This window comes from Macaca thibetana, chromosome 9, assembly GCF_024542745.1.
Source record: "Macaca thibetana thibetana isolate TM-01 chromosome 9, ASM2454274v1, whole genome shotgun sequence".
NCBI classification, from domain to species: domain Eukaryota; kingdom Metazoa; phylum Chordata; class Mammalia; order Primates; family Cercopithecidae; genus Macaca; species Macaca thibetana.
This window is the reverse complement of record NC_065586.1, coordinates 93701059-93722262: the sequence shown is the minus strand read 5'-3', so window position 1 is coordinate 93722262 and position 21204 is coordinate 93701059. Positions and strand designations below refer to the sequence as shown.

Sequence of the window (21204 nt, the reverse complement as noted above, 5' to 3'; positions counted from 1 at the left end):
ACTGGCCCTGGAAGCACTTTCGCAGCAGGAAGCCCAGAGCTGCGCCCGCCCTTTCTGAAGGCTGTGGAAGAGGTTGGAGTGGGCGCATCTTAGCTTGCCCCATCCCCATTTGAGGTCTGTCGGAGCTGCCCTTCAGCGTGGTGAGTACCTTCTCCAATTCTCCACCGGGCAGTGGAGTGCAGAAGTGCACAGGCTGGCTTGGGAGTCCTGACTTTGGATCCCTGTGCCTTCCACAATCTACAGAAGCAGATAGCTTCCAAAAGGCTTCTGGGCCTGACTTTCCCCAGAAGACCTCCTCAGCCATCTGGCAGGAACAAAAATAACAGTGGCTTGAGAGCCCGGGTGCTGGGGTCAGACTGCCTGGGTTCGTGTCCCAGCTTCCATCACCTGCCAGCTGTGTGACTTTGGGTGTAGTGTTCTCATCTGTAAAATGGGTGTAACAATAGTGCCACCTCATGTGAGGAGGAAAGAAAGCACCCATCTGAACGTGCTCTGTTCTGTGCTTGACACTGAACAAGCTGCCTCTATGATTTTAATCATAAAGCTATGACTTAAAAGTACACAGATTTGCTGATTGCTGTGATGATGAAAATGACAATGATTCTATAGCCTCTGGTAGTCAGGTAGCCTTTCCCTTCATCATTTATTCATTCAACCAGCATACGTGGAATGTCTGTGGTATACCAGTTGCTAGAAGGAATGCCCTTGCAAACTTAATCTCCCTTTTCCTGCTAAGGGTTATTTATTCTCACCATTTATTTTAAAAAGCTTATTTAAAATTTTGTAGAGGCAGTCTTGCTATGTTGACCAGGCTGGTCTCAAACTCCTGGGCTCAAGCGATCCTCCCACCTCAGCCTCCCAAAGTGCTGGGATTATAGGCATGAGCCACCGGGCCTGGCCTTATACCCACTATTTTGATGATGAGCAACTTGTGGCAGGAGAAACTGAGACTTATCCAAGGTCACCCAGTTAGCAGCACAGCCAGAATTCAGGGTTCTAGAACTCTTGAAAGGGTTATCCCTAGATCTAGTAGCAGTTTATTTTCAGGTCATATATGAGAACTGGTCTGGGGAAAGGGCCCAGTTCCTTTCTCCACCTCCAGGGGCACAGATTTGGAGGCCAATGTATATCCAGTTCTCTAGGCATACCTCCCTGAGCTAGGCCCTGCTGGTGGGGAAGCCCACACAGCCATTTGAACTGGGCTTCCCATTTGAGGAGTCACAGATTTTGGCTGCTGTCCAGTGGCATGTCTGTGTAGGATAGCAGGCCAGGGCCCCAAGTGTTGATTAGGGTCTTGGGCCAGAGCCTCCAGTAATTTTTCTAAGAGCCCCTAGGCCCCTGATTACAGAGATTATTGCTATCACCTGGGTTATTGGAAGGGTGCCTCCTCCTGCGTGAGGACCTAGGAGATGCCAGCTCACTCAAATGTGTTCTGCCTCTCGTGGTTACCTGGGCCTCCCTGGACTACAGTGAGATACTCTCCTAGAATAGCTGTCTGAACTGAACTTCGTATATTACAAAGGGTGCTCAATTGCACACTATATTTATATATTGCAAATTCATTGCATGGTGAGTCACTTTTTAAATATATTTCTTTGTTAGGGTTCCACAGTTCTTCACTTACTGCCTGTTTCAAAACAAGTTGAACTTTGTCATTTTCAATGTTTGGTATTTCCTTTGGGGTTCATTTTCAACCTAGTTTGTGTCAAATTGAAGTATTTTGCAATTGGTCTGTTTGTACACAGACCCATACTTATCTTCTTTTATGTCAGCTCTGAAATGAAAGGTCCATTTGTAATCTAATAGCCCCATGGTTTCATTTTCTAGTTTTCAAAAGTACTATTGTTCAAGTATACACTGACTTTTCCTGGACTAAGGTCTTCTCCAGGAAATTGGAGGGAAAATAACTATTGAACACATTGAATGAGGCAGGAAAAGTTTCTTTTGATAATAAAAGTGTTCTGATTCGCCATTTCATCGGTGTTCCCAAAACTTACCATCTAATCCTACCGGAATCTGCCTAGTTTTATTCCCAGCCTCACTCTGCTGTCTGAATCCCAGAATGAGAGGCAGAGCCAAGAGTGAGGGGTCTTGGCCGGTGGTGGCTTATGCCTGTATTCCCAACACTCTGGGAGGATGAGGTGGGTGGATCACTTGAGGTCAGGAGTTCAAGACCAGCCTGGCCAACATGGTGAAACCTTGTCTCTACTAAAAATACAAAAATTAGGCGTGGTGGCGGGCACCTGTAATCCCAGCTACTTGGGAGGTTGAGGCAAGAAAATTGCTTGAACCTTGGAGGTGGAGGTTGCAGTGAGCTGAGATTTGCACCACTGCACCCCAGCCTGGGTGACAAAGTGAGACTCTGCCTCAAAAAAAATAAATAAATAAAAAATAAATCAAACAAACAAAAAAGAGTGACGGGCCTCAAAATCTGAAGGTGCTAAGCCCTCCCCAAGGTTCATGGAGGGTATGGTTGAGGCTGGAGGCTCAGATTCTCCGCAAGAGTTTCTTGGTATGTTTGTAACGCAGCTCGCTGAAGCTGTAGAGTCAAAGCCTTGGTGTCCTGGGAGAGGTTGCTGGGAAGTCAGGCTCCAAGCCATTTCCTCCCCGAGGCAGCTGCTGCTACATGATCCTTATTGCCCTTCTTTCCCTGGGGAGGTGAGGCCAGATATCACCCTTTCTCCTACCACCCCAGACCAGCCCAGGCCTCTGCCCCAGGCTTGGTCATAGCCAGCTGAGGTCACTAGGGAGCTTTAGAGCTGTGAGTTCTGTTTTCTACCAGATCCTAACCCCAGGGCCCACTGCAGCAAAACAGCATAGAGTAGGGAGGAGAAAGGGAGCTACTGGCTGGGGAGTTTCCTGGCACCCAGTTAGCCAGACCTGTCCACACATGTTGCCCCTAGCTTTGGCAGACAAGTAGCTCCATTCCTCCTTCTGTACAGACGTACCTGCGCATGGAATTGTTGACTCCCAGCACTGTGCAGGCCCTCAGAAACCATCAACATCAAGCTGTTCTGACAGCAGTAACAGGGAAACTGACCCACAGAGGGGATGTGAATTGCCTGAGGCCTTTCAGCCAGTGAGTGGCAGAAGTAGGGCTTGAACCCACTCCTCTGACTCGTAAGCCAGGGCTCTGTGTACTGGGCTGGGTTGCGGTTCTCAATTTCTTCTGTGGAAGCTGGGCTCTTCCTCTTTAGAGTGCTACAGCTCAAGGCTGAGCTAACTGCCACCCAGGAAAGAGCCCAGACCCTAGTGAACAGACTAACAAAATTCCACAGCTCAACCCCTGCCTCCACCAGGTGGGATAATTCATTGTCGTTCCCTTTCCATTGGCAGGATTTCCCCTTCATGAATTAGGTGGGAATAGGAAAGCACTCTTCATAGAAACATGAAGTGTTCTTTAAGCTGCCTGGCTGTGAAGCCAGCTCGGGGGTTTAGAAGCGTGGGCTGACCAGGCTCAGTGGCTCAAGCCTGTAATCACAACACTTTGGGAGGCCAAGGCAGGAGGATCACCTGAGGTCAGGAGTTCAAGACCAGCCTGACCAACATGGTGAAACCCCGTCTTTACTAAAAACACAAAAAATTAGCCAGGAGTGGTGGGGGATGCCTGTAATTCCAGCTACGTGGGAGGCTGAGGCAGGAGAATCACTTGAACTCGGGAGGTGGAGGTTGCAGTGAGCTGAGACTGCACCACTGCACTCCAGCTTGGGCAACAATAGCAAAACTCGCTCTCAAAAATATATGTAATAATAAAAATAAAAGCATGGCTGCAGTCATTTCAACCACCTCTGGCTTCGGCTGAGCCACTGGTAGTCATACTTGCATCTCAGCTTCCCTTTACTTCCCTGTGAAATGGGATAACAGTCCCTAACTCCTAGAATTGTTTTGAGGATTAAAGGATATCATCCATATTGCCTGATCCAGAGTAAATATCCCATAGTTAGCTTTTATTTCTCTTTATCAGCCTAAAAGTGTTACCTGGTGACTGTTGTCTTTTTTGTTTTTTTGAGATGGAGTCTCACTCTGCCGCCCAGGCTGGAGTGCAGTGGCCGGATCTCAGCTCACTGCAAGCTCCGCCTCCCGGGTTCACGCCATTCTCCTGCCTCGGCCTCCTGAGTAGCTGGGACTACAGGTGCCCGCCACCACGCCCGGCTAATTTTTTGTATTTTTAGTAGAGACGGGGTTTCACCATGTTAGCCAGGGTGGTCTTGATCTCCTGACCTCGGCCTCCCAAAGTGCTGGGATTACAGGCGTGAGCCACCGCACCCGGCCCAACTGTTGTCCTCTTGTCACAGTGTGTTTATGTCATCCAGCTCTGGGGGCTTAATTACCACATAGATTAGGTTTTAACTGGATTTTCATAATAGCACCTAAGAAGGGGCAGATTTTTAAATTCCCATTTTCCAGATAAAAAGTACAGTTTTCATGATGTTAACTCATCTGGAAGTCTTCTGCAGCTTTATTTTAGTTATTAAATCTTTTGAAAACAGGGTGGAGTTTTTATGATAGAAGGCCTGGAAACTGGGACAAAGTGAGAATAGAAATGATTGGAATAATGAGGGTGACTATTGAGGTGAGAAGCAGAGAAAGCCAGGGCAAGGGAGGGAGTCATATTTTGGGAGTATGAGTGGGGCAGAGATAATTCAAACCCTTGCAGAGAACAAAAGGCAGGTTAGGGGAAGGGTTACTTCTGCCAGGTGGGTTGATAGGAAATTAGAAAAGCTTTTATATATAAGCTTTTGTACTGTTTGCCTCTTACGATGAGCATATAAATATTTTAATTTAAACATATTTTAATGTTCCTTTTCCCCCTTTGGAAGCTAGTTGCTGTTGATTGCTGTCTCTGTAGCTGGCTGTGGAATGAGGTCTGACTCAGGCAGCCAGGCCCTGGGAAAGCAGCAGGACCTGCTCCTCCTCTCCCCAAAAGGCCTGGGGCTGGGAGAGAGGGGTGAGAGCGCAGGGCTGTCATCAGCTGGCTGTGGCCACACAGCTTGGAGGAAAGCAGGGTTCACCTATACCCCTGACTCAGGTACAAAGGTCACAGAGGCCAACAGAGGAGGATTTGCATTTACAAATTCCTCAGTATCCATGGAGAGTGGTTCCAGGCTCCTCTGTGGGATGCTTGAGTCACTTACATAAAATACCATGTTTGCGTATAGACTGTGCACATCCTCCTGCGTGCTTTAAATCATCTCTAGGGTACTTATACCTAATACAATGTGAATGCTCTATAGTTACAATGAATCTATTTTTTGTTTTTTTTTTATTGTTGTATCATTGTATTCTTTTTTTTTGAGATGGAGTTTTGCTCTTGTTGCCCAGGCTGGAGTGAAATGGTGCGATCTCGGCTCACCGCAACCTCCACTTCCTGGGTTCAAGTGATTCTCCTGCCTCAGCCACCCGAGTAGCTGGGATTAAAGGCACCCGCCACCACTCCCAGCTAATTTTGTATTTTTAGAGACGGAGTTTCTCCATGTTGGTCAGGCTGGTCTTGAACTCCCGACCTCAGGTGATCTGCCCGCCTTACCTCCCAAAGTGCTGGGATTACAGGTGTAAGCCACCATGCCCAGCCATATCATTGTATTTTTAAATTTTTTATTTATCCAAGGTTGGTTGAATCCCTGGAGGTAGAACCCACAGATGCTGAGGGCCAACTATAGCTCTTATTGGGTAACTGATATACTAGGCTCATTTAATCCTTACTATAACCCTAAGAAGTGGGTAATCTTATCCCCATTTGACATTTAAGGAAACAGGCTCAGAGAGGAGGTTGGGTAACTTGCTTAAGGTGTCAGAGTTGGGACTCGAAACCTGTTCTGTGTAATGCCAGTCTTGTTTCCAGGCTGTGCTGGAGACAAGGATGTGGTGGGTAAGCTTCTTAGGCCTTTATTATTCAAAGTGAACTATCTAGAATCAAAGGAGATCATTTAATTTTCACTTCCTGGATATGATGGGAGACATTGACACAGAGCCTAACTTCTATTGAACTTTCTTATAAATTTCAGCCTCTGCCCTTGACAGTATATTCTAACCCTTGTAGCTTCCTCTTCTGCCTCCACCTCTGGCTCATTAGGTCCACTGGACTGTGGTTAGATCTGATTGGCTTATTTCATACTATGTTTGCTAAATTATATGGATTTGGTTCATCCCCAAGGTCTTGAAAATAGGAGACAGGATGTCTCAATTTTATAGATTGAAAACACTGACCACTATTCTATATACTTTATGTCTTCCTTCACTCTTCAAATTAATCCTACAAAGTAGGTACTAGTACCAGGTGATAATTTGACATGGGAGGCAGCTGAGGCAGGGGGATGCCCCGCGAAATAAGTGGCGGAGGGGGATAAAGTGGGATTCCAACCTGGGTAGCCCAGTTCCACAACTCCTCTCTTACCTGTGTGCTACAGCACCTGGGCCTTAGCATCAGAGGCCTGGGTTCTCATCCTAGTTGCATAACCATGGATGACTTAACCTTTCCTCAGATTCCTCATCTGTGAAATGAGGAGGATAAAAATACCTACCTTACAGAGCTGTTATGCTTGTTACATCTCATTGATACTATGAAAGGCAAGCTCTTACAGGTGCCTGGTATAAGTACTCAACACAGTTGAGCTGCTACTGGGCATCCTGGTGTCTGCATGGAATTTACAGCTAGACAGACCTGGGTTCAACTGCTGGCTCTGCATGTGCACGTGGCTTTGTGACACTGGCAAGTCATTTAACCCCTCTGAGTTGCACTTCTTCATCTGTAAAATGAGGATAAACAATAGTTCTTACCTCACGGGTTGCTGTGAATCCTAAATGAGATAATATAGGTGTCTGACACATAAGCGCTTAAGTGATTTTAAGGCAAGAGACTTCCTCCAGTTTAGCTCCTGGAGAATGGAAACATCAGAAGCCCTAGGATTAGCCAGGACCCCCAGGTCTGGGAAGGACCAGCTGAGTTGCTGATGTCTCCATGCTTTGCATCCTCAGAGCATCCACAATGGGTACCCCAGCCTCGGTGGTCAGTGAGCCACCCCCTTGGCAGGCCCCGATTGAGGCCCGGGGCCGCAAGCAGGCCTCAGCCAACATCTTCCAGGATGCCGAGCTGCTGCAGATCCAAGGCCTGTTTCAACGCAGCGGGGACCAGCTGGCCGAGGAACGGGCACAGATCATCTGGGAATGTGCAGGGGACCACCGTGTGGCTGAGGCCCTCAAGAGGCTGCGCAGGAAGAGGCCCCCAAGGCAGAAACCCCTGGGCCACTCGCTACACCACTGCAGCCGGCTCAGGTAAGTTCCTAGAACTGGACGGCTGAGGGAAGAGCACCAACGCCTGTTCCACCATTGTGTTGACTGTGTGGCCTGGAGCTAGTGGCCTCACTGTAAAGTGCCTGCCTACCACTAGGGTGGTTATAAGGTCTACACAGTGTCATCACTTGGTTGGCACTTACAAGATTGCTGTTGGTGGGTGCGGTGGTTCACGCCTGTAATCCCAGCACTTTGGGAGGCCGAGGCAGGCAGATCACTAGGTCAGGAGTTTGAGACCAGCCTGACCAACATGGTGAAACCCTGTCTCTACTAAAATTACAAAAATTAGCTGGGTGTGGTGGTGCGCACCTGTAATCCCAGCTACTCATGAGGGTGAGGCAGGAGAATTGCTTGAACCTGGGAGGCTGAGGTTTCAATGAGCCGAGATGGTGCCATCGCACTCCAACCTGGGTGACAGAGCGAGACTCTGTCTCAAAAAAAAAAAAAAAAAAAAAATCAAAAAAAAAAAAAAAGACAGATGTTACTTTTGGAGTCATATACAACCCTGTGAACTCCCATGGAAAGAGATCCCTGAGTCCTAGTAGCACCACCTCATTTTGCTGTGATTCTCAGCTTACCAGCCTGGGCAACACGGTGAGATCCTGTCTCTGAAGAAAAACACACACACACACACACACACACACAAAAAAAAAAAAACAAAGAAAAATTAGCCAGGCATGGTGGCATGCACCTGCAGTCCTAGCTACTCCAGGGGGCTGAGGTAGGAGGATCGCTTGAGGCCAGGAGTTTGAGGCTGCAGTAAGCTATAATCCTGTCACTACACTCCAGCCTGAGTGACAGAGTGAGACCCTATCTCTTTAAAAAAAAAAAAAAAAAAAGCCTAATTAAAATCTTGGCTGGGGATTACAGAGAATACAGCCTAGGAATGTATTGTCGAGGCATTATGGGTTAAAAATTGTTGAAACTTTTACCTTGAGATCTCTCCCCAGTCTCCCTAGTCGGCCACTTCTTTGCCTAGGCCACTGCCAGCCCAGGAAGAGTGAACCCAAAGGGATGGAGCTGAACCACTTGGCCTCAACCAATCACTATGGGTGATGCTCTGCACTTCATCTCTCTGCTGCCTTCTCTGGGGCCCACAATCAGAACATCAGACCTGAACAGGCCTTTGGAGGTCATCAGGTCCTGAGATGGCAAGTCAGTGTCATAGCTTGTATTTAACTCCAGTTGATTAGTAGTCACTGCTTATCAAACCAGTTTAATAGCATGACTAATTAATGACATCTGCCATGAATACAGGATGAGGATGAAGAAATGTTGAGTTTTGTACAACCTGATCTGGTCCAACCCTTTCTACTGCAGAGAAATCTGAAAACTTTGTCTAGTCAGACAGTTCTCAGAGCAGGAATGACCAGACCAGAGCCCCGGTCTCATTTTGCTCCAAATCATACGTTTTATGGTCTGCCATGACAAAATCTCTTGAAATCCCCATTCCATTCTCCCTATTGATGTTGGCTAATCATACACTTGTTCCCTGCAGAATCCTGGAGCCCCACTCTCCACTGGCCGACCCACAGAGTGCCACGGAGACAGCCTCCAGTGAGCAGTATCTGCACTCTAGGAGGACAAGTGCCAGGATCCGCCGGAACTGGAGGAAGCCAGACCCCACAAGCTACCTCCACCAGATCAGACACTGATCCAGGGAAAGAGCCAGGAATGGCAGTGTCTTCCCTCTTGCCAAAGGGCCTGGGGAGGTGAAGAAGGAAGAGAGACTTTAGGCAAGCAGCCCAAAGGGGTAAATGAAAGCAAGAGGCCGCTGCCACTGGTCTGCTCCATTCAGAACAGGACTGGATGCTTCTGCTGGGCTCTCCATTACGTGCGACCCATTCCTCACCAAAATGAGGAGAGACAGTGACTGTTCCTGCCAGTCTTTCCCAATCTAACACTATTCCTGGGCTGCATGATATTCCCCTGGGAGCCAAGTGACAGGCACTCAGACACAGCATTTCACCACTCATGCTACTAATCTACCTGCTACTACTGTAAACCATGGTTCCAGCAGCCTGTTCCACACTCCCGCACCATCAGGGTCCACAGGGAAACCGTAGTTTCAGTGGCAAATAAAAACATCTGCATCAAGAGTGTGTGAGTCTGTCACAGAAGGGGAGGAACTGAAACAGAGTGGGAGGGGCAAGAGTGTCCCCAGTAAGGAAACATCAGGGCTGGCTTCCTCTCCTTTTCACCTCCCTCTCCTCTTTCAGCCCCATGCCAAGTCCCTGGACCACATCTTCCTTTTCCAGAGCCTGTTGGACTGGGAGTAGAGGGGAGAGTCTCTGCAGCAGTCCTGATCCACAGGATCAGAAGGGAAAGACTGTCATGGTCAGCCCCGCACAGTAGGCTGGGGCCTTGGATTGGCTTAATCTGCAGTCAAACTAGTGGTGCCAGCTCCTCATTTGGCTTCTTCATCCTTATGGGCTGACCATACAAAGGTGGACCAATCGTTCTGAAGCTGCCTGCATTATATCCTAGGCTTCCCATGACCTGGAAACCCTTGAAAGCAGGGGTTTTTCCTGCAGTTCTAGCTCCACCTCAAGAGAAGCACACTCTGTGCTTATTAACTTTCTTCTCCCTCTCCACCCGCCCTGTAAAGCATATAGCAGATCAAGATTATTCAGGGTGTGAAGTGGGGCAGTGATGTACACAAGGCAGGGCTGCCCTCTGGTGGCCGAGAGGAGGAGCCACTACTACCTGAGTATAGGTAGTTCCTCTTTTTTATTTTATTGTTTGCTTATTTAATTAATTTATTTATTTTTGAGACAGTCTTACTCCAGGCTGGAATGCAGTGGTGCGATCTCGGCTCAGTGCAACCTTCACCTCCCGGGTTCAAGCGATTCTCCTGCCTCAGCCTTCCAAGTAGCTGGGATTACAGGTGTGTGCCACCACGCCCAGCTAATTTTTGTATTTTTAGTAGAGATGAGGTTTTGCCATATTGGCCAGGCTGGTCTCAAACTCCTGACCTCAAGCGATCTGCCTACCTCAGCCTCCCAAAGTGCTGGGTTACAGGCGTGAGCCACTGCACCCAGCCTGTAGGTCCACATTTCTTATCCCAAGCCCTTGGTCCTAGATTATTTTGGAATTCAGATTTTTAACTTTTTTGGCTCTTAAGTAGTCAGGGCAAATACTGTATCCCTAGTAGGGAACCATGTCATAAAATATATTGATATTTCTGCAACAAAGAATCACACTAAGAGGGACACATCATAATTACCAATAGCTTCCCATCAGTGCAGGTTCAGGTCAGGTTTGGTTTCAAATGGGTTATGAAAATACTTTTGGTTTTCAGAGCATTGGGACTTTGGAAATGAGGACCTGGATCTTTATTCGGGGGAAATAGCCCCAGGAGCCACGTCTCAGCAACTCTGTGGAAACACAGGTTTCTTTGCCGTCAAAATTCCGTTCCTACCTTCTTTGTCTTCCTTCCCCCAAAAGAAACTGGACAAAAAAGGTCAGAACTGGATTTGTTATTCATACATTTGCGTTGATTTAAATACATTACGTACAATTTCTACAGTGGATTAGAAGAACGACACAGGGGGCAGCAGCACTCTCGCAGCCCAGCCTCCATTCCCTGACACTGGAGGCAGGGCCTATGGCTGGCAGAGGGACGGTGTTCCACGAGTGCCACCCAGAAGCCTGCCCCGGCACTCTGGGCCCCTGGCTCTTCCAGAGTCCACATTCAAGGCAACCTGAGCACAGGCTTGAGGGAGAGTGGAGAAAGGCCAGGAAAGGATGCCCACACTCTTGCCTGCCAGGCCCAGGACCAGCTTGCTCCTACATTGGACCCAATTTCCTTCTGATCACAGAGCTGGTCTGGATCAAGACAATGTGCAGATCTGGCATGGAGGCTGTGGCCAGGTGAAGCAGCCGGGCTCCCTGTTAGACCCCCAGGCTCTCTTGCACACCAGATGGGCACTTTACCAACAGGTTTGGGTAAAAATGTCTACAGAGAGCTATGCACACCTGAGTCCCCTTCTGGCTCCTACAGTCAGGGGGCAGGTGTTCCCTCCAACATTGTTCCCAAGGCCAGTGTCCGAGTCAGCTGCATGTGATTGTCGGGGCTGGGGCAGGCAGGTGAGCTGTACCTTTGTCCACAGGGCATGCACATCCGGCTCTCAGAAATTCTTCCTGTCAGCCAGGTGGAAGCCTGGGACAACCGGGCTCCTGGTGGCTGGACTGGAAGGGGACCGGTGGAGACCAGCCTGAACCAGCTGACCAGAGGGCTGCACATCTCTGCTCTGCAGCCGGGCAAGCAGTAGACATGCAGCCGTAGTCCTCACTCCCTTTCTTTGGTTGTTTTTCAAACCTTCAAGATAGTTTCTTTCTGAGGTTGACTGACCAATTGCAAGGTGCCAGAATTGTGAAATGTCCAGTAGCACAGGGCATGAACACAGCTGCCCCTCAGACATAGAGGGCACCCTTTTTACTCCCTCCTGAGGCCGTACTTTGCTTTGGTGTAGAAAGGGCTCAAACACCTGGCAAGTGGGGGTGGGGAGTGAGGCAGCAGGGGAAAAGACACATGGAAGCAAGAAGATGCGCACTGAGCTGGGCAGGACCAGGGACAGTCTGAAGGCCTCTCTCCTTTGGGTCCCACCTTTCTCAGGAAGCCATAGAGAAATTGACCTAGAACAAGTCAGGGAGAAAAGGGAAACTGCTATTTATGAGGCAGAATCCACGTTCTGTGACTTCCACCAAGCAGCAGTGGTGGCACAAAAAAAGTCCAAGAACCTAACAGCCTGTCCTCTTAGAAGCCAAGACTCATCCCAGAACCCTGCAGAGACCCACTCCAGAAGACAAACTGAACTTTTACATCAAAAGAGTTGGGGGGGGAAACTTAAAACGACAAGAACAAATGAGAAGATTGGGACCAAGGACTCAGGAAGCAAGGTGGGATATGTTCACCCATAGACCACTTAGCTCCCAGCATACACTCCAGCCACGTGGATCACTTTTACATGTTGGGAGTCAACTTCCTACTAAAATATAAATGCTAAGACTAGCTCTTCCTGCCTCTGCTTGAGAAAGAGACAAGCTGTAGGCCAGCAGAGAGCAGAGAGGTTCTCTATGATTGTGTGCGGAAGTGCTGGCGGGGGTAAAGCAAAAACCTCCCTTCCAGGAGAACTGTTTGGAGGCTTGCAGCCAGCCCACAGCACTGGTGGGAGATGGAGGAGGCTTGGCAAAAACCCGAAAGAAAGGTGTGGCTTCTGTCTGTCCCAGTGCTGTGGTACTGCGAGTCATCCAGCTGCCCTCTGACACCGCCTTGGCTCATGGGAGGAAGCAACTGCAAGGCAGCTGAATGTCAGGTCTATGCAAATTTAGGCCTGGATTAAAGATTTCTGACATGAGATGACCCAGGGTTCTGCTACAAGCATTTAAAGTTGTTTTTGTTTTGTTTGTTTTTCTGATGCAGAATATAATAGGGAATTGCAATAGAGCAGGGTGTCAGGGAAGGAAGGGACTGTCCCAGCCTGCCACCAGCAGATGCTGGAAGGGAGATGCTCCTTCCCAGGCATCTGGACTATGTGCATGGAGCTCCAGCCTCCCCCACACTCAGAAGGGTGAGGAGCACTCACTGTTCCTGATTGTGCTTCTCCCTGTGGATGGGAAAGCCCTGAGCGGGGTGGCAAGTAGAGAGGGAGGGCTCTTAAAGGTGCTGCTCTCCACCGGCTTCTCTGGCTTTTCCTGCACCCCACTTCCCAGGCTTCCTCCCACCAGTCTCTGACAATATTTCCTCTGCCTGCCTCTGGAGCTACCACCATGAAAAGAAGGGCTTCCGGCTCTGAAAGCTCTGTGTGTAGGACTCGCTAGAAGACCGCTGGTGGGAACGGGCCGTCTCAACAATCACAGGCGGCATCTGGACGAGGTGCAGGGGACTCTTGTTGTCTTTCAAGGCCTGGGTCAGATTTAAGATCTGCAGTGGGAAAAAGGAGATGGGTGAGGGAGAGGCCTCAGCATTCCAGATCTGCCTCTGAAAGGAGATCAGTAGAGAGGACTCCTACAAACCAATTTTTAAAAACACCAATGGAAAATCATGCAAATAGGCTATTTACAAAAGTAGAAATGAGCAAAACAGAAAATAGAAACCTCTCAAATCATTTAAAAAATACAAACGAAAACAAATATTTTATTTTTTTTGCCCTCCAGTTAGTTAAGATACAAAAGAATGACTCAGAGTTGGGGAGAGTTCAAAAAAACAAACACTTGCCAGGCACACTGGCTCACGCCTGTAATCCCAGCACTTTGGGAGACTGAGGCAGGTGGATCACTAGAGGTCAGGAGTTTCAGACCAGCCTGGCCAACATGGCGAAACCCCGTCTCTACTGAAAATACCAAAAAAAAATTAGCAGGCCATGTGGGCACACACCTGTAGTCCCAACTACTGGGGAAGCTGAGGCAGGAGAATCGCTCGAACCCAGGAGGCGGAGGTTGCAGTGAGCTGAGATCATGCCACTGTACTCCAGCCTGGGCAACAGAGTGAGACTCCATCTCAAAAAACAAAAACAAAAACAAAACACAAAAAAACACTGAAAAATGAACAGACCCTAACCTGGCCAACATGAGAAACTCTGTATCTACTAAAAATACAAAAAAATTAGCCAGGTGTGGTGGTGGTGCACACCTGTAATCCCAGATGCTTGGGAGGCTGGGCATAAGAATCTCTTGAACCTAACGGCCGGGCGCGGTGGCTCACGCCTGTAATCCCAGCACTTTGGGAGGCCGAGGCGGGCGGATCACAAGGTCAGGAGATCGAGACCACGGTGAAACCCCGTCTCTACTAAAAATACAAAAAATTAGCCGGGCGCGGTGGCGGGCGCCTGTAGTCCCAGCTACTCAGGAGGCTGAGGCAGGAGAATGGCGTAAACCCAGGAGGCGGAGCTTGCAGTGAGCCGAGATCGCGCCACTGCACTCCAGCCTGGGCGACAGAGCGAGACTCCGTCTCAAAAACAAAAAAAAAAAAAAAAAAAACAAAACAAAACAAAAAAAAAAGAATCTCTTGAACCTGGGAGGCAGAGGTTGCAGTGAGCTGAGATCAAGCCACTGTACTCCAGCCTGAGCAACAGAGCGAGACCCCGTCTCAAAAAAAAAAAAAACAGACCCTCTGACTTGGCAATTCCATTTTTAAGAAACACTAATGGATATGCATAAAACATTTAGTTTCAAAAAGCATATAATGTAATATTGTTTATAACAGTGAAAAGATTAAATTAAATTAGTTAATAATTTAAGGGATAAGAAACAATTATCCTAAAATATCTAGAAATTTAACCAGGGAACTATCAGATATACATGCAAATGTACTGGCATAGAAGTGATCACAATGTTGTGTTAGATGCAAAGGAAAGCAGAAAAGGAACCCGTGTAAGATTGTAACCCCTTTTACTTTCTAAAATTCTGTCTTCCTATCTACCTATAGTGTAGAAAAAAGTCTGGCAGTTGGCAGTGGTCATCTCTGGGTATCAAGAAAATATAGGTGTTTTTAATTATTTATTGTTGTTCATCCCTATTTTATGATTTTCCTACAAAGATGATGTAAATGTAAAATGTAAAAAGCCAGCTGGGCGTGGTGGCTCACACCTGTAATCCCAGCACTTTGGGAGGCTGAGGTGGGTGGGTCACCTGAGGTCAGGAGTTTGACACCAGCTTGGCCAATATGGTGAAACCTCGTCTCTACAAAAATACAAAAATTAGCTGGGCAGGATGGCAGTTGCCTGTAATCCCAGCTCCTGGGGAGGCTGAGGTGGGAGAATCACTTGAACCCGGGAGGCGGAGGTTGCAGTGAGCTGAGATTGCGCCACTGCACTCCAGTCTAAGCGAATGAGTGAGACTCCATCTCAAAAAAAAAAAAAAAAAAAAGTAAAAAGCCAACATTTCATTTGGATTCTCCTTCCACCACTATCTCTTCATCATCTTTTTTTTTTTAAACAAATGTTTTACCTTGGAATAATTTTAGAGAAAAGTTGCAGATAGTACAGAGAGTTCCTATATAGCATTTGCCCAGTTTCCCCTAATTTTTTTTCTTTCTTTTCTGAGACAAGGTCTCACTCTGTCGCCCAAGCTGCAGTACAGTGACACATTCATAGCTCACTGCACCCTCCAGCTTCTGGCCGCAAATGATCCTCCCACCTCAGCCTCCCAAAGTGTTAGGATAACAGGCGTGAGCCACTGAGTCCAGTCCTTACCATCTTTTGTCAGTATTTTACAGGTATTTCAGTTATGTGTCCATGAGGACACGGTTTCTCCTCTCTGTCAAACTTAGTATCACCATCATTTATCTTCTCTGGTAGGAGAGTACAAAAGCTGAAGGTGTCCTATCTTCTCTCTCTCTTTTTTTTTTTTTTCTGAGACAGAGTTTCACTCTTGTTGCCCAGGCTGGAGTGCAATGGCACAATCTCAGCTCACAGTAACCTTTGCCTCCCAGGTTCAAGCGATTCCCCTGCCTCAGCCTTCCGAGTAGCTGGGATTACAGGCATGCACCACCACACCCAGCTAATTTTGTATTTTTAGTAGAGATGAGGTTTTTCCATGTTGGTCAGGCTGGTCTCAAACTTGCAACCTCAGGTGATCCACCTGCCTCGGCCTCCCAAAGTGCTGGGATTACAGGCATGAGCCACCGCGCCTGGCCCTATCTTCTTTAAAACAGTAGATGTTGAAGATTTCATGGCGAGGTCACAGACCATGGGAGGGTAAGCTAGGTTGCACCCTGAAATCACACAGACACACAGCCCTCAAGCCACAGATATCCTCTTACACAACCGCTGCTTACAAAGGGACAGAGATACACCTGCAACAGGGGTTATTTGTTACCCTATCAGTAACAAATTTCTTTTTTACTTGATTGTTTTGGTACTTGCCAGCATCCTACACTGTTCCAAATAGTCTTAAGCACAATATCAGGGTGAAGAACTGAAAGGAGATTGCTGGAGTATCTGGGGTAAACATGTCAAATTATCTACTACTTATTTTCAAAAGATTTGGCCAAAAGAGAAAATCTATCTAGGGAGAGAGAGAAATTAAACAGACATTATTCAGATATACCAGTGGATAATACATAGACACATGAGATAAATCTGGCTAAAAACAACAACTGAAGAATCCAGAAGGTTCCATTCTTTCAACTTTACTGAGGTTCGAAAATTTCCCAATTAAAAAGCTGAAGATAAGCCTGGAACCGGGAGTAAAAAGAAAGAAGAATAAAGAATTTAAAAAGAGGCCAGTCACAGTGACTCACGCCTGTAATCCCAGCACTTTGGGAGGCCAAGGCAGGTGGATCATGAGGTCGGGAGATCGAGACCATCTGGCTAACACGGTGAAACTCCATCTCTACTAAAAATACAAAAAATTAGCCGAGCGTGGTGGCAGGCGCCTGTAGTCCCAGTTACTCGGGAGGCTGAGGCAGGAGAATGGCGTGAACCCGGGAGGCAGAGCTTGCAGTGAGCCGAGATCACGCCACTGTACCCCAGCCTAGGCGACAGAGCAAGACTCTGTCTCAAAAATAAATAAATAAATAAATAAAATAGAAATTATTTTTAAAAGTTGAAGAAAAATTATAGCAGTCACATAATACTAAAGAATAAATATTATCTTTGAAAATGTTGGGCTGGACGTGGTAGCTCATGCCTATAATCTCAGCACCTTGGGAGGCCAAGGCAGGAGGATCACTTGAAGCCAGGAATTTGAGACCAGCCTGGGCAACATTACAAGACCCCACCTCTTAAAAAAAAAAAAAAAATTACCCAAGGCCGGGCGCAGTGGCTCACACCTGTAATCCCAGCACTTTGGGAGGCAGAGGCGGGTGGATCACAAGGTCAGGAGATCGAGACCACCCCAGCTAACACTGTGAAACCCCGTCTCCACTAAAAATACAAAAAATTAGCCAGGCGTGGCAGTGGGCACCTGTAGTCCCAGCTACTCAGGAGGCTGAGGCAGGAGAATGGCATGAACCCGGGAGTCGGAGGTTGCAGTGAGCCGAGATGGCGCCACTGCATTCCAGCCTAGGCGACAGAGCAAGACTGTCTCAAAAAAAAAAAAAAAAAAAAAAAATATTACCCAGAAATGGTGGTGCATGCCTGTGGTCCTAGCTACTCAGGAGGCTGAGTGGGGAGGACTTCTTGAACCTAGGAGTTCAGAGTTGCAGTTGGCTACGATTGGGCCACTGCACTCTAGCCTGGGTAACAGAGCATGACCCTGTCTTTTAAAAAAAGAAAAGAAAAAGAAAATGTTAAAGAGGCATTTCTCTGAGACCCTAGATTCTTTTTTTTTTAATTTTTTTTTTGAGGATACAGAAGATTTATTCAAAGTCCAGGTACAGACTGGCCAACCTGCCTCTATAGTGTTCACAGCGAACACAGGGCTAGACAAGCGAGGAGTTTATCAAATGGTTTTAATCGGTTCTCTCCGCGTCACAGGCCATCGGGTAAGGCAACGGAATGTGCGTGGGGTCCCTGTGGCTCTGCCGTCACAATACTGAGCCTGGAATTGCTGTTAGCAAAATATACATCTGTGTCAGACCCTAGATTCTTTAACTCCTGGTGAGAATCCTTTGAGTAACAACTTCTATCACCTGACTGTGTCCCTGTGGGGCCTCTTCACTCTTTCCCTACATCTCAGGGCCCTTGTACTACAGCCCATCCTGTGATAATGGCTCAGCTACGTAGACAGGGTTATGACCTCTTTTCTCTGTGCTTTGTCAGATTTCTATAGTGCAGAGGACCATTTTGCTTTGATGTGTGAATTGTAGACAAGTAAGCACGTGAGTGATATACTGGCCATGTGCATGTTGGAAGGAGCTGGATGGTCACCCTAAGGTAGTAGGCGCTGTAGGTTACAAGATGCCAAAAGCTCCCCTGAAGACATTAGGAGCACAAGATGGAGAGAAATAAAACTGCACTACCCCACCCTACCCTATCACGCTGAATAATGGCCCTATCTGAGTAATGGGAGAAGGGTTGGCAAGGGACTGAGCTGGGAAGAAATTAGACAAGACATTGCAATATGGAAAGAGGCACAGCCTACATCAACTGGAAAAGCCAGTTTATTTCTTTATGCTGAGTTCCATAATATCAGAGTCTATCATGTGGCTTTTAATGTTTCCAAAAATTCTGCCAGCCTAATTGGTCCCTTACATTACTTGGGAAATGTAGGAATACCATGTTACTGGTATTCAGACAGCTACAATAATTGTAGTTCTTAAAACCTCTGTCCAGGTCGGGCTCAGTGGCCAGGCGGGCAGATCACCTGAGGTCAGGAGTTTGAGAACAGCCTGGCCAACATGGTGAAACCCCATCTCTACTAAAAATACAAAAATTAGCCAAGTGTGATGCCATGCACCTGTAATCCCAGATACTTGGGAGGCTGAGGCAGGAGAATCACTTGAACCTGGGAGGTGAAGGTTGCAGTAAGCCAAGATTGCACCACTGCACTTCAGCCTAGGTGACAGAGCAAGACTCTGTCTCCAAAAAAAAAAACCCTCTGTCCAACCTACTTCCAGGGAAAAACGGGCTCAGCAAGCCCAGGAGGTGCTGTCATCAGAGGTCTTTAGATAAATGGCAGGAAGAAGTAAATGCAGAATTAAGGCTGGAAGATCCTCTTGCCCTTTAAAGACGGGAGAAGCTGAATTTTCTGTATACAAAAATCATAATCCTAACAGCTATTAATACTACAAATTGAGTATTTCAATATGCCAGGTACTACTCTGTTTCAAATCATTTATCTCATAATAATTCTGTAAGGCAGGTACCATTATTATTATTATTATTATCTTGAGACAGATTCTCACTCTGTCCCCCAGACTGGACTGCAGTGGTGCCATCTCAGTTCACTCCCAGGTTCAAGCGATCCTCCCACCTTAGCCTCCTAAGTAGCTAGGATTACAGGCGTGTGCCACCACACACGGCTAATTTTTGTATTTTTTGTAGAGATAGGGTTTCACCATGTTGTCCAGGCTGGTCTCCAACTCCTTAGCTCAAGTGATCTGCCCACCTCAGCCTCTCAAAGTGCTGGGATTACAGGTGTGAGCCACCATGCCTGGTCTCAGCTACTATTATTGATCCCACATTAGACACGAGGAAACTAAGGGAAGGAGACATTTAAGTAACTTGCCCAAAATCTCACAGGTAGTAAATTGCAGAGCCAGGCTTCAAAAACCCAGGCACTCTGACCAGTTTGTACCCTTAACGACTAGGCCATCCCAGCTCTCTTTAAGAAGACTTCAAAGTGATAAGCATAATACCAGTACCCCACAGAGTTTTCAAACCATTTTTCAAGCATTTCTTTACTATGCTTTGGAAGATCAACAATCCCCTTGGTTTCCTTAGCTCCCTTTAAGGTGAAGTGGAAAGAGAAGGAATAATGTAACTTGTACCTATAACAACAAAATTATAACTATAATCAATATCTGAGTGCTTCATGTGCCCAGTACTCTTTTTACTAAACGCTTGATAAGCATTATCTCGTGAAATCCTCCAGCCAACTGTGCAATATATTATTACTATTCTGTTTTATGGACAAGAAAACAGAGGCTTTTGCCCCAGGCCACAGAGCTTCCAAGTAGTGAAACAGTTTGGCTCCAGGGCCCAGATCTTAACCACCAAAACATACAGCCTGCCTTGAGCAACTTGAGGACAGGGAGCATTAGTTTAACTACCAATGAATTACCTAGCAACTAGCAGAGATAAGCACACATTAAGTGCTTCATCAAGCACTGGATACAAGGGAAGAGGTGGGAGAATTGGGAGGGCCACCTTCCCTCTCCTAGGTGTTAGGGTAGAGCCATAAATAATATATGGAACAGACTGAAAAAAGATATAAAACACGGCCGGGCACAGTGCCTCATGCCTGTAATCCCAGTGCTTTGGGAGGCCGAGGCAGGTGCATCACTTGAGGTCAGGAGTTCGAGACCAGCTTGGCCAACAATGGCAAAACCCCGTCTCTACTAAAAATGCAAAAATTAGCCAGGCTTTGTGACATGCGCCTGTACTCTTAGCTACTTGGGAGGCTGAGGCACAAGAATTGCTTGAACCTGGGAGGCGGAGGTTGCAGTGAGTGGAGATCATGCTACTGCACTTCAGCCTGGGTGACAGAGTAAGACTTGGTCTCAAAAGAAAAAAAGGGTGTAAAACACAAGCTTCAAACATTTGCTCAACCTGAGCACACAACCCTCCCAGAGAGACACCAAAAAGATACTGGGAGGATGTCCCAGGCTTACCTGGCCCCGCATGACAGCAATCTGCTTATGGAACTGGCCCCTGTCGAAACCAGGATCTTTCTGCAAAAGAAGACCAGAAGGAGATGGAACCTGTGTGAATGCCTCACAGGAACCCATTTTTTCCCCCAGTTAGAAACTTTCTAATAAGGAAAACCTGCATAAGGCTTCTGCAGCTTGGTGAAGTCAACCACTCCCACAAGAACTCCCTGCTTTACAGATGAGGAAACAGAAAACAAGTCAGTATCTTCCTCTGCATCTCAAACTCTAGGCTGCAGTGCTCCATATTAAAATGAAAGCCCTGCAGATACATTGCAGCCACATGATGCACAGGAGAGACACATCATTGTGATTTATCACCCCTGCCCATTTCTCTCAAACCCATCCAAACCAGGTCCTGCTGTCCACATGTGGAAATCTTGCTATTAGTTGGCAGAAAGGTGTTAGCCATTTCCTCTTGGCTTGTGTCAGGACCAATTTAAAAAACCATTAAAAATTCCTTCTTCCATATGATAACAGGGCTGAGGTTCCCAGGGCTAACCTTGAAGAGTTCATAAAGGTCCTCTTCCAAGTCCTTGACGAAGTTAGGGTCCGATATCTTTGGAAGGATCAGATCTTTTATCTCCTGAGAAAATGGGACTTTCGCCTGGGGCAACCAGGCCCAGTAAAAAGGATCTGAAAAGAGGAAAAGCCAAAGG

At 47.2% G+C, this 21204-nt stretch overlaps 3 protein-coding genes and 1 long non-coding RNA gene across 4 annotated transcripts in view; 2 read left to right on the top strand and 2 right to left on the bottom strand.

Annotated features, from left to right (window-relative positions):
• MMS19 (MMS19 homolog, cytosolic iron-sulfur assembly component) overlaps nt 1-21204 on the top strand; it is a 458727-nt gene that overhangs the window by 234233 nt on the left and 203290 nt on the right. The window lies entirely within an intron of this gene.
• On the top strand, nt 3-9387 carry AVPI1 (arginine vasopressin induced 1). Its single transcript, XM_050802956.1, has 3 exons — nt 3-140; nt 6976-7272; nt 8789-9387. Exons 2-3 carry the CDS (start codon nt 6986-6988, stop codon nt 8943-8945), a joined length of 444 nt encoding a protein of 147 aa, XP_050658913.1. The 5' UTR covers nt 3-140; nt 6976-6985; the 3' UTR covers nt 8946-9387.
• On the bottom strand, nt 3983-7022 carry LOC126962105 (uncharacterized). Its single transcript, XR_007728587.1, has 2 exons — nt 6662-7022; nt 3983-6491 (listed from the first exon to the last, which is right to left on the bottom strand). It is a non-coding gene; the product is annotated as an uncharacterized LOC126962105 (long non-coding RNA).
• Nucleotides 10755-21204, bottom strand: part of PI4K2A (phosphatidylinositol 4-kinase type 2 alpha) — a 37946-nt gene continuing 27496 nt past the window's right edge. Inside the window, exons 7-9 of the mRNA XM_050802906.1 lie at nt 21048-21181; nt 20510-20569; nt 10755-13216 (exon numbers count right to left, since the gene is read on the bottom strand). Of these exons, the coding sequence (XP_050658863.1) occupies nt 13055-13216; nt 20510-20569; nt 21048-21181 (356 nt within the window). The 3' untranslated portion in view covers nt 10755-13054. The remainder of the gene's footprint in view (nt 13217-20509; nt 20570-21047; nt 21182-21204) is intronic.